The sequence below is a fragment of the Neodiprion pinetum genome, chromosome 7 (genome assembly GCF_021155775.2).
Source record: "Neodiprion pinetum isolate iyNeoPine1 chromosome 7, iyNeoPine1.2, whole genome shotgun sequence".
Lineage (NCBI taxonomy): Eukaryota > Metazoa > Arthropoda > Insecta > Hymenoptera > Diprionidae > Neodiprion > Neodiprion pinetum.
The window spans coordinates 9,600,732-9,613,708 of NC_060238.1; the positions used below are offsets into that span (position 1 = coordinate 9,600,732).

A 12,977-nucleotide genomic window follows, 5' to 3' on the forward strand; every position below is an offset into this window, starting at 1 on the left:
GTGGCACAAAACAAATTAACGCTCACCGAGCTAAGCGAGACAGCCGATCGCGTACACGAGCAAGTAAACAAAGGCAATAATGTTTCGGCGGTATCAAGCCTCGAAGCTCAAATAGCCGCACTCACACGTCAAGTCGAACAGCTATCAAACCAAGGCCGCCGCAATCAAAACAAAACGAGCAAGAAAAAAGAACGCTCGCGTAGCCGTTCACGCAGCAAGTCGAGTACACGCGGACTCTCACCAACATCGAACATATGTTGGTACCACAAGAAATTCGGCAATTCCGCGAAGAAGTGCTTCCCAGCGGGATGTAAATTTCCGGGAAACGCCAGCGGGAGTCGTTAATGGCTGAAACCGATTCCCTCGCGCAACCCAGCCGCTTTTTCGTAAAAGACAGACCCACTGGAACGCAATTTTTAGTGGACACGGGATCTGATCTCTCGGTAATCCCCCCCGGAGGAGCCCCCGCGCGGAAAGCAAGGACAGGTTATCAATTACGCGCCGCAAACGGCTCGCCTATTGACACCTTCGGCTGGACCACAATGACACTCGACCTCAGTTTACGCAGAGACCTGTCATGGCGTTTCGTCGTGGCAGACGTCACGCGTCCCTTAATCGGCGCAGATTTCCTGAGCCACTTCGGGATTGCGGTAGATTTAAAAGGCCGCCGCCTTATCGACACCACGACAACGCTCACATCGCTAGGCTCGATCGCGCACATCGATCACGCCTCGGTCAAGGTCATCTCTTGCGACAACTCGCCGCAATTCGAAAAAATAATCGCCGAGTTCCCCGATATCGTTAAACCAGACGGAGCCGTCCGTGACGTTAAACACAACACGTATCATTACATAAAAACGACGGACGGACCTCCAGTCTCGAGTAAAGCACGTCGTCTCGCGTCGGATCGTTTGAAAATCGCGAAAGAGGAGTTCGAGAGATTAATTAAGCTGGGCATCGCGCGCCGCTCCGACAGCCCCTGGTCGTCTCCTCTCCACCTCGTGCCCAAGAAATCCGGCGAATGGCGCCCGTGCGGTGACTACCGTCGTCTCAACGCTCGCACGACGCCCGATAGCTACCCCGTACGTTATCTGGAAGATTTTTGCGCGAACTGTCACGGTTGCCAAATATTTTCCGTCATCGATCTCGTGCGCGCATTCAACCAAATACCCGTCGCGCCCGAAGACGTCCCGAAGACAGCGATCATCACTCCGTTTGGTCTCTTCGAATTCCCGTTCATGACATTCGGACTTCGAAATGCCGCGCAAACCTTCCAACGGTTCATGGACGACGTCACCCGCGATCTCCCATTCGTGTTCGTGTACATCGACGACATTTTCGTCGCCTCGCGAGACGCGCAACAACACCGAGAACATCTCCGCATCGTGTTCGAACGCCTCCGACGGTACGGACTCGTCATAAACGCCGCGAAATCGTGTCTCGGTCAAACAGAAGTAAAATTCCTCGGTCACGCAGTCAACGCGCAAGGCATTAAACCGCTACCTGAACGCGTCGACGCGATCACCAACCTCAAGAAGCCTGAAAACATTAAGGGCCTGCGCAATTTTCTCGGTACGATAAATTTCTACCGAAAATTCATCAAACACGCGGCGGAAACACTCGCGCCTCTCAACCGCCTCCTGGAAGGATCCGAGGTCAAGGGCAAGACAAAAATCGCGTGGAACGCCGAGCTCGAAGACGCGTTCGAAAAATCGAAACGAGCCCTCGCCGACGCAACACTCCTCGTGCATCCAGACACGAACGCCGAGTGGGCAATCTTCGCAGATGCATCGGAACGAGCCATCGGAGCCGCCCTCCAACAGCACCGCCAAGGTCAATGGGAGCCGCTCGCGTTCTTCAGCAAGAAACTATCACCCTCCGCGCAAAAGATGTCGACGTACGATCGCGAACTCGAGGCAATCTACGAAGCCGTCAGACGCTTCCGACACCTTTTCGAAGGTCGGCACATCGCCATCTACACGGACCACAAGCCGCTAACTCACGCGTTCAACCAACGTCCCGAGCGCGCAACTCCGTGGCAATTTAGGCGACTCGACCTCGTCGGCCAATTCACCTCCGACATCCGACACGTATCCGGCTCAGAAAACGTCGTAGCAGACATGCTGTCGCGCGTCGACGCGATCGCAGCAGCAGTTTCGCCACAGGAGCTCGCGCAGTCTCAACGCGAAGACGATGAGCTACGCCAACTGCTAGAAAACAACAACCACGCGCTCGACCTCAGACGCCTCCGTTACCAGGACCCAGATGTGACTCTGTACTGTGATACTTCGTCAGGTACAGTGCGCCCGTACGTGCCCGCTCCCCTCAGGAAGCGAGTGTTCCATTCCTTACACTCAGCGGCACACCCCGGACAACGCGCGTCTCGACGCCTCATTGCTCAACGCTACGTATGGCCGTCGATCAACAAAGATTGCAACGAGTGGGCTCGATGCTGCGTGCCTTGCCAACGCAGCAAGATATCGCGACACACAGTCTCGCCCATCGCCAATTTCGAACCACCGTCTCGACGCTTCGAACACATCCACATCGATCTGGTCACGCTGCCGCCGTCGAAAGGCCGCACAAAATGCCTCACGATCGTGGACCGTTTCACGCGCTATCCAGCAGCCGTGCCGCTCGAAGACGGCTCAACAGAAAAAGTCGCTCACGCGCTAATGCTATCGTGGATTGCACACTTCGGCATTCCCTTGCGCATTACTTCAGACCTGGGAGGACAATTTGAGTCAAACTTATTCAAAAAACTCTCGGAACTCCTAGGTTTCAAACACAAACGCACAACGGCTTACCACCCGCAAGCTAACGGACTCGTAGAACGCCTCCACCGTCAGCTAAAAGCAGCGCTACTCTGTCACGAGGACACGTGGTACGACGCGCTTCCCGCCGTGCTACTCGGACTCCGAGCCGCGTACAAAGAGGACATCGAAGCGACTCCCGCTGAACTCGTCCTCGGCGAACCGATACGACTGCCAGGCGAATTCCTTGCGCCCTCAAGGCAAGACACGACCGCCCCCGAACTGGTACGGATGCTGAGGAAGAACTTCCAAGATCTGGCACCAGAACCCGCATCGCGCCACACACACCAGCGCATCTTTGTGCACCAAGACCTCGCAAACGCGTCACACGTCTTTATCCGAAACGACCAAGTGCGACCGTCATTCTCCGCCCCGTACGACGGCCCATACCCAGTCGTCGACAAGCACGAGAAATACTTCACCGTCAAACTACGTGGAAGAAACACGCCAGTTTCGATCGACAGATTGAAACCCGCGTATCTGCTGCTCGACGAACTCCAAAGCCAACACGACACGGCCGGACCGTCAGCATTGAGCGTACACCAGCCCGTCGCAAACAACGACGCCCCAACGACCGCGACTTCAAAAAAGAAAAAACAAGTCCGACTCGCGCTGTAATTTCGTCTTACGCTCCATCCACGCACTCAACAAACCTGCACGCAAAAGACAAAGAAATGAGAAATAACCCAAATTTTTATCTTGCCAGTTTTTTTTTTCTTTTTCTGTTTCCAGCTTGAAATACTACACAGTATTTCTCCAAGAAGGGGAGACATGTGGCGCCTGCCACATACACGCACTCGGTCTAGTATTAGAGCGAGGCAATGCTCGGCGTTTATCGCCCAATTTCGGAAATAATCCTCAGCGCGCTTTCCTCACTCCAGCGGGCAAAAACGAGAGCGAAGATCCTTCGCATCACCTCGCGGATAGTCAAAATCAACACACGCTAGAGTACCGTTATTGTAACCGCGCTGTAACCGGATCTCCGTATCCACGCACCTGTAAAACCTAATAAACATCCTTTTATATTTCACCCATCGCACGCTTTAATACGTAGGATCCCAGTAATCCAGATCCCACATATATACCTGCTCTAGGGTCGCCTTGGCATCAGTCGACATTCAGCCATCGTTCGGTACGCACTAAACAAGTATACGCGTCAAAAAATTCTTGCCTGTTTCAAAGTGCTGTGAAACGGACGAAACTATCGCAATTTGGATTCTGCAAAATGGCATCACTTTCTGAAGGTATGCAGAATATATGTATAGTTATGCACAGTTATTGCGTATTGTATGTTAGAAATATTTAAATTTTGCAACAAGTAAACATAAAAAATTGAACCTTTTTTTTCTCAAATCGATTTTCTAATAGAGTTTTAAAAATGTTTTTGCGAGTCTCGGCCTCGTTTCGACAAGGAACTAATAGTGTATAGTATAAAGTATAATATAGTAAAAAACTGGCTGCTCAGGACTGCTCAACGAATAGTTAGACTAATTTTTCGGGAGAAATACGTGGCGTGACATTAACGGGCGTGTGAATGTAATGCATTGATTATTACGTTACAGCGCGTTGGTATATTTTGGCAGCTCAAACGATGGAAATACAGCCCGCCGTTTTTTCGAAAATGCTGCCACATCTGCTGAAATTACAGGAGTTGATGAAAATATGATTCACCGATTTCATGTTATCTAGCAGGTAATTTCGAGCGGATATGATATAGACGATGAAAAATTCAAAGACTATTATGTAAATACTGCCCGTTTATTCGTTGCTTTATATCCATGGTATTACATGCCAACATCTGTACATAAAGTGTTGATGCACGGAGCAGAAATTGTAAAATATGCCCTTTTACCGATAGGACAACTTTCTGAAGAGGCCCAAGAGTCACGCAATAAGGACATTAAGAACTACAGATTACATCATTCAAGAAAATGCTCCAGAGAATCGAATATGAGAGACATTTTCAATAGGCTTCTCGTAACATCAGATCCATTTCTCTCAAGGATCAGGAAATTGCCCGAGAGACCGGCGAAATTTCTATATAAAGAAGCTAGAGAGATGTTTAAACAACCTGAAGTCATCAGACAAGAGACAAGGAACGATTCCGATTTAGATACAAGCGGGTCAACATCAGAATCGGAATCGAATGATTCGAACATCGAAGATGACATTCAAGATTTTTATTACTAGAAATAAATGAGAGTTATTTGATTTGCTGCAAACTTTGTACTCAAAAAACTCTTGATAAATAAATACATTGCTCAAGAGATTTTTTACTCATTCAAACCTAAAAAAATCATGAAATATTTTCTATTTAAAAATATTAAAAATTGAAAATTTTTACGGAATCGACCATATATCGCGTCTGCTATTTTAAAAATTAACATTTCAATAACAAATTCATAATTAGTGATCCCAAAAACCCTTAAGAAATACGATTGGGTATTTTTTACTGAATAATTTGACTAATTAGTTAAGTTATGTCTGCCATTTGGGTCCGCCATTTTGAAAATCGTGATTCTGATAACAGATTCGTAATCAGCGACCCCGAAAACCCCTGAGGAAAGAATTTAAAATCACCTACGCCACTATCTGATTTTTGGCCAGCTTTTTGGGATTCTGCCCCACTGTGCGCCGTGCGGTCCCCGAAACCCAAAATGTAGACTGCCAGTGATCCCCCCCCCCCTTCCCCCAATGATTTCCGAAGGAAAATTGATACTGGCAATTTTCAAGATGTCAAATCCTAATTCGACTGGGCTACACGTCGTTCTTAAGATCTGGAGTATTGCGCCGTACTGAATAACATCTTTTTCATGCATTGCTCTTCTCTATTATCGCTGGCCCGTAGTTTGTCCGTAGTTCTTCTCGCTTGTAATATATCGCATTATCGTATCTTTTGTTTAATTTCGTTTCTTAATACGCTGAAAATATCTGTATCTTTCCTATATCTTAACGTTATTTACTTCCTATCATGCTAGCCTACCTTGAGTGACCTATCTTGTAAATCTTGCTGAATGTATCTCAACTAGTAGTATCGCGAACGTACGCATTTCTATTACTTATCACATCTCTCGTTTTGTTAATCTGTTAATTCTCACTCATACCTTTTCTCTGGATGTATTTGAATTTCTTTCATGAGTTAATTGTATCCGAATGTCTTGCATCTCTCGCTGGTAATTAATATCGCTCGTCTTTTGTCAATATATTCGATACTATTACCATTCTCTATTTTATTGTGTTTATCTGTTGAATACGACCCCTCCCCTCTGCCATTACCTTGTCTATACTGAGTCAGCTGTGCAAAACCGGCGTAGAACCTAATCGTTTCTTCTCTTGTCTTTTCTGTAATTATCTTATATCTGACGCTACTGCGTCTGGCGCCCAACAATAGTATTTTTATCGTTAATTATCTTATTATTCAGATCAGTACCTGCGCCGTAGGGTAACCGGACTTTAGTCCTCACATTTATAATATCTTTAAAAATATAATTTAAATTAAATAAACGAAATTCTGGTTACAAGCTATAAAACTGTATAATACTGAGTTTCATGAAAAAATTGTAGAATCGATTTGTAATGTCTCAAGATGGAATGATCCATCTAGTCTTCTAATGAACTTGATCAATCAATGAAAGTCGCATCCATCTTAACAATCAGGAAGAAAGTAGCAATTCTGTTAACGCAGTAGATAACAATCCTACTGCAACTAACTTCATATCTATACCATATGTTTCAGGCGTGTTCGAATCTCCGAAGAGAATACTCACATGACACCATGTCAAGTTCTTGGAAAACAATTGAAACGGTCGTAAATGTATATTTGAGTCTGGGAAAGATCGGATTTCGAAAGGCAAGCGTTCTAATGTATTGTAAGATTACATGCAACGATTATAATCAAGTTGGACAAACTAGTCGCCACTTGAATACTAGGTCAAGAGAGCATCAGAGAAATATCTTTAACGCTGTCGCGTTGTGCATGTTATTCATACCTTTTTATTAATCCTTATCCAAATAAGTTATTTTATATTCAAAATTGTTTTGATACCTGTAGATTACTTTTTCAATTTTTCAAATCGTATGTTCCTTTCAAAAGATATTAGGAATTTGAAAAGTCACAGATCAGCCACGACACGGCGCGGCAGCGCTTTTTCTATGCTAACCAGGCATTGCAGCGGTGCGGGAGAGGGGCGGGATATACATAGTTAATAGTCTTAAAAATAAATATACACACATAAAACAACAAAAAACGTAAAAATAAAAAAAAAAACAATAAAAAAATATAAATAAGAAATGTAAATATATAAAAAACTTAGGAAATTTCATTAGGTAGGATCACATAAAAATGTAAAATGTTGTAAAAATGTAAATAAAAAAAAATACTGAATAATCTCTCTCACTTAAGATTAAATACGTTATTTAAATAAAAAAAAGATGAACAAATTCGGATTATAAGCATAAATAGATAATGTGGTACTGCGTTAAAAAAAAAATAAAAATGAAACAACAACAAAAATATAATTAAAAGGTAAAAATATAAGAAAAATCTTATGTCCACCCGTGCGAAGCCGGGATGGGCCGCTAGTCTGTTGATAAATTTGGTCGCTTTAACTCGAAATTATCGTGGATTCTATTCTCCTCCCCTTGAGTCAGGCGGGTGCTTTACCTCCTCTGCTCCTACAACTATACCTGAGTCAGGCGGCGCTATGCTCGACACTGCTCCTAACGTCTGGCTATTGAGTCACGTCCGGTCTCTACTGGAACACTGCTGCTCGGTGCTGCTCATCGTGGTCCGTGTATACTCGGTTTATTATCCCGGTGTTGTCGCCTCGTCGTGTGTAGAGGTTATCCTGCTCATGTTAGGTTGGTTCTGTTATGTTGAGCTATCATGCTTGTACTCGGTTACGTGTACGAGTATGTCATGCAACCGGCACGTTGCAATATGTATTAGCATAGTTCTCGCCTGGTTAAACTGTGTGTGTTTTTTTTTCTCCGTTTCAATTGGGGTGAATAACTCTCTAAGAAGATTTTTCTTATTGTTTCCATTTTAGTCTAAGGGTTTTCGATATGTTATCACATGAACTGTTGTTAATAACACCATATCGGAGTACTACGGATAGGAATATTTGACGATTCAATTGTGACAAAATTTTCGTCATACCTAATGTTTCCAATTCTATTTCCTTTTTTTCCCTGCCTGACAGATCAATAAATGTATTCGTTTTCCGTAGGGACCCCACCTTGGGCCGATACGTTAACGCAGTGATGATACGCAGTCATTGGCCTATTTCCTATAACCCTTATTTGAACTTATTTCATTCCAGTGGGCTTATTGTCAGTGGAAAGCGCGGAAAAAACTGTCTGCACGATGCCGAAAGTCGTTAGACGTTTTGTTTGGAGCTATCCGGGCACATGAGGCTTTATAATATACCTCGGCTCTGAATTTTTCGGATATTAGTGTAAATTGTCTTAAAATTATCCCTTAATATCATTGTAAAGCAGTGACATTATTGCTTATTTTTTGTAGTAAAGCATTTTATCGAATTTCATCACTGTATGTAAGTCTCGCTTTATACGGTCAAAAATCTAATACAACTATCTGCTAAAGTTGAAATTAATTCATTGAACAAATGTATAATATAGAAAAAAAAAGTTCATTAAAGTCGTTTAACTGTCTGGAACAACAACGACCGTTTTTCAGTCAAATAAAGATGCAGCGTCGGAGCCGTAGCTCGGTTACCGCATGCCGAGCGCAGCTTTATAAACTTGGAAGACAACCTTTGTTGTATTATATAGGTGGAAGACTATAATTTTTGTGTTTATTATTATAAAAATGAACATTATTATTTATTTCATCCTTGCGGGCATAAATTTTTTAAATATTTTTTTGCGTCCACCTATGTGGATGGACGACAAGTTTTGTCGTAGAATTTATGCGAAAAACGATACTTTCTAAGCTTCTTACCTTTCAAATAATGCGTAAAATAAGTTTCGTGTATGCGGGTATAGATTTTTTACAAAATTCTTAAAAAATTAAGCTTGAGAAGATGACTCGGAAATTTTTGTCGTCACCTCTGGAATGTTGGTATACGTTTTTTTGCAATAATTTCCGTCAACTCCTTGAGTGGCAAAACGATTTCACTGTTTGTACCCCAAGAGCGAAAAAAACTAAATATTTTGATTTTAATGAATCGTAGCACTTACGGATTTTGTGGTTGCTTATTACGAATTTAACGGCTCATACGCAGTTGAGAGCCCGAAAAAAGTAATTTTTCATGACGAGACACTTCAATACATTAAAACAAAAATTTATATACGCGGCATTCCACGCCAAATCGGATGGTTTGAAAAATTTTGATTTTTGATTTCCTCAATTTTTCAGTATTTTTTAGTACCTCTAATAAGAGCCTTTCTGGTGAATTTTGAGATTTTTTGGATTATTTGTTAAAAAAATATCAAATTTTCCAAAAAATCGCTCTTCTCTTGGTTTTTTGTTTATAACTTTCTTAATAATGGTCCAAATTGAGGTTTATTTTTGTTTAAATCTTTGTTTTTAAATGGTCTTTACAGAAAAAAATACAAAACAAAAAATATTTAAAGTGTTTGTGATTGAGATTTTTGAGTTTCAAACTTTAAATCATGTTTTTGAAAGTAAGTGTTCCTTTCGATTTTTTTTTAAATTTTTCATTTCAAACTACTGTTCTTTCAGCAACTTTCAAGACCGATCCGGTTGCCTCCATACTGACTATTTTTTTTCGATTTTTAAAAAATAAAAAAGAATAAAATTTACTATAAATCATTATAAGTACCGATTTTTGCCACTGTATACTCTTTTTTTACTTATTTTAAATTAATTTTAATACTTCTTAATTGTTAATAGGTGTTTAAAATTAATAAGTAAACGTTAAGTCTATTTATAAACAATTATAACGAACATTTTCATTCATTTACGTGTAAAAGCAAAAAAGATTTGATCAATATAAGGCAGTATCTGGTCTTTAATCCAAGAAATAGGTGAAACATTAATTTTTAGTGTAACGGTGGCTTCTCGAAAAAAATATTGATTTTCCCTAATAACCTTTACCTCAATGTGGAAAATATTTGTCAACGAGAAAAAACCTCCCATCAAGGACTGAAAAATGTATTTATAAAGCTTGTCTAAAAATTTGAGACTGATTGGTTCAGCCATTTCCGAGAAATCTTGCTAACCGACTTTAAAAACATAGTTTCGAGAAAACCCCGTTTAAAGTTTCAAAAGCATTGATAAATGCTCCGGGGCGTCTTTGTCGGGGAATATTTATCGGATCGACATGAAATTTTCTGTTTATATAATCAGATATATGTTCATTACGGAAATGTATTAAAAAAATTGAACTTTGAAAAATCGAAACTACGCTTAACCCTTTAAGTTCAAAGATCAGAAATTCAAAATAGTGAATCTAATACGGCGGACCAAAATGAAAAAATGTACTTTTGATTTTAGCAGTTTGGTCTGCCATATTAGATCCTTTATTTTGAAGTCATAGATTTTGAAAGTGGATTTGCAATCAGTGACTTCGTGACCTCCCTAAAATCAATTATCATGCAAATCGAGTGTATTTTGGTCAACTATATTGGATTAGCCATATAGTTTCTGAATTTCGAGGAAAAATTCGTAATCAGTGACTTCCAAAACCACTGAATATCGAATTTCGCAAAACATCGTTCTAGTCAATCACAAGGTAATCAATATGCACCGTATGCTGTCAATGCCGTTTAAGGAGTTGATATGATGATTTGAGGTAATGATTGGGCATGGAGCAGTCTTCCACCGGTATAAGTAGCAAAATTATTGGATGACCGGTTCTTAGAGGGAGCAATATTCACATGCTTACCTGCAGATTGAATGCAAATACTTACGGTAGTGGTCTTACGATCAAAAATTGCCTTCACACTATCTCGACGAGTGTAATTATAGAATCCATACAGTGCCTGTATTCCTTCTTCTATATTTCTTACGGTTTTAAACACATTCGTAATCAGATTTTCGATGAGTAATTCTAAGTCTTTGATTTCTTCTCGGAATCGCACCATATCATCGAACCAACAAGGAGCTTGCACATCCAAAATCGTACCCGATAATATTTCTATCACTCTTAAGTGTTCCAGAAACATCCTCTCTACCTTTTCACACAGCCTTTCGTATTCGGTCCCTTTAGTTCCACCAAATCGTGGTTTCGAGATGATTTGCGTTTCATCTGATCTGAAATTTTCTAGTCAATATTTGCATGTATGTTATTATATGACAACACAATACTACCGTGCAAAATCGATCATTGCTTGACATATTTCCAAGGAATCATTGCACCTGGTAATGAACGTATCGATGTGACAAAAAATATATTCCTCGTCAAGTTTCCATTCCTCCGACGTTAGTTGACTATGAGCATCAGAGATCTGCGTAATGTAAATTACTTTATTATAATGAGATAGTAGATAACATAGTTAAATCGTAATAAGGTTGAATAACTTTATTGCGAAATGTTATCTCTGATGAGTTTATAAAATAACACGATTACATTTCATTGAACACAGCCCGCAAAATCCACTTACGAGAGGACAGTACGCTGAAAATACTACATTGGCATTATGCAAGGTGTACCAAAAGTTTCGCGACGGCCAAATACCTCAAAAACTTCAACTTGTGGAATAACCGTTGTGTACTGAGGTTGTAGGATTTTCCCCGAGCCATTTTCAACGTGAACCCGACGTTTTTTTTTTTTTTTTTGCTTTTAGAACCTCATGTTTTCGACCCGGAATTGGCAAAAGTGAAAAATTCTACGATCGGATATGACATTGGACACTACAAATTTTTACCTCTAAAGGTTATCAGAAGATTAAGCGCTTGGCACAAGGCACGGATTATCGTGATACAAATCCGTTTGGTGAGTTTCCAAGGTCACTATAAGTGGATTACATGTACGATCCTGAAAATTGAACAGACCTACACTGCAATTGGTTCTTATCCTCAAATTCCGGCCACCATCTTGGCTCTGTCATTTTGAATTTCCAGAATCTGACTTCGGATTCGCTTCGGGGGGACCTCGATTACTTTATTAAACTAACCTGCATCACGATTGGTCCTTGGTTGTAAGCCAAACATTCAACCTTGAGGTAACAATCAGAAATCAAAATTTGCAGTGTCCAATATCATATCTGATCGTGGAATTTTTGGTTTTTTTAATTTTTGGGGTCAAAAACATGGGTTCCCATTCAAAAAATTCAGCTTGACCTTGAAATAACCTCGAAGGTCATCGTCAAGGATCTAAGGTTACGACTGATTAACTATCCAGGAGAATCGGCCAACTGTAGCCCACGGATTTGCACGAGACTTCGCAGAATATGAAAGTCATAAAAATAAACGAACACGCATTTCAGCTTACCCATGAACACTGGACCGTTTACGAGGAAATAACGGTTACAGTTTCAATACCTCTTGATGAATCCGCACGCGCGTATCGTGCTCAAGCCGAGCGGTGGCGCAGTGGCTAGCGTTACGGCGTCGAGTTGTTGCGTCTCGTGTTAAAGTACCGAGCATTTGTTTTTTTTTTCTTCCGATATTCGTCAAAGTGTGCTTCACGAATATTTCTCATTTTATTAATAAATACAAGAGTGCTATATTTAAATTATAATTCATCATTCCAAAGCAATTGCCCGTTATTCCTGTCACGTGCGGAGCGGTCTCGCACGCGACGACTTCACCCTCTTTGTTATTACCGAGGTTTATATTTAATTTTGGTGGATTCGGAGGCGAACGTCCTCTACAGGGCGTTCCGTGGGAAATGGTTTGGAGGATTTCAATTATGTGGTACCAATTTTGAATGGAAGCGAGTAGAAATATTTAATGAAAAACTAAAAGGCAGCAGGGTTATCGACAAGGAAGCTTACAGTATTTTCCTATACTACTCACGTTTTCTCTCTCTTTCTCTCTCTCTCTTTCTCTCAGTTGCTGCTTCGGCCTCGAAGGTGCCGAAGTTCACTTCACTCACTCGCTTACGTACTACACTACTCTATAGAGTTCGTGGCTCGAGGTTCAACACTTATTACTACTTCAAGGACTAACGCCGCGACGCGAGATGCTTTGGAACACCGCTTATAGAATTAGAGGGGTTCCCACTCTAATCGTCG

General features: G+C 41.4%; 1 protein-coding gene across 1 annotated transcript in view; it reads right to left on the reverse strand.

Annotated features, from left to right (window-relative positions):
• kl-2 (dynein heavy chain 2, axonemal kl-2) overlaps positions 1 to 12,977 on the reverse strand; it is a 1,019,064-nt gene that overhangs the window by 938,904 nt on the left and 67,183 nt on the right. The window contains exons 5-6 of the mRNA XM_069137782.1: positions 11,110 to 11,246; positions 10,710 to 11,052 (exon numbers count right to left, since the gene is read on the reverse strand). Coding sequence (XP_068993883.1) covers positions 10,710 to 11,052; positions 11,110 to 11,246 — 480 coding nt within the window. The remainder of the gene's footprint in view (positions 1 to 10,709; positions 11,053 to 11,109; positions 11,247 to 12,977) is intronic.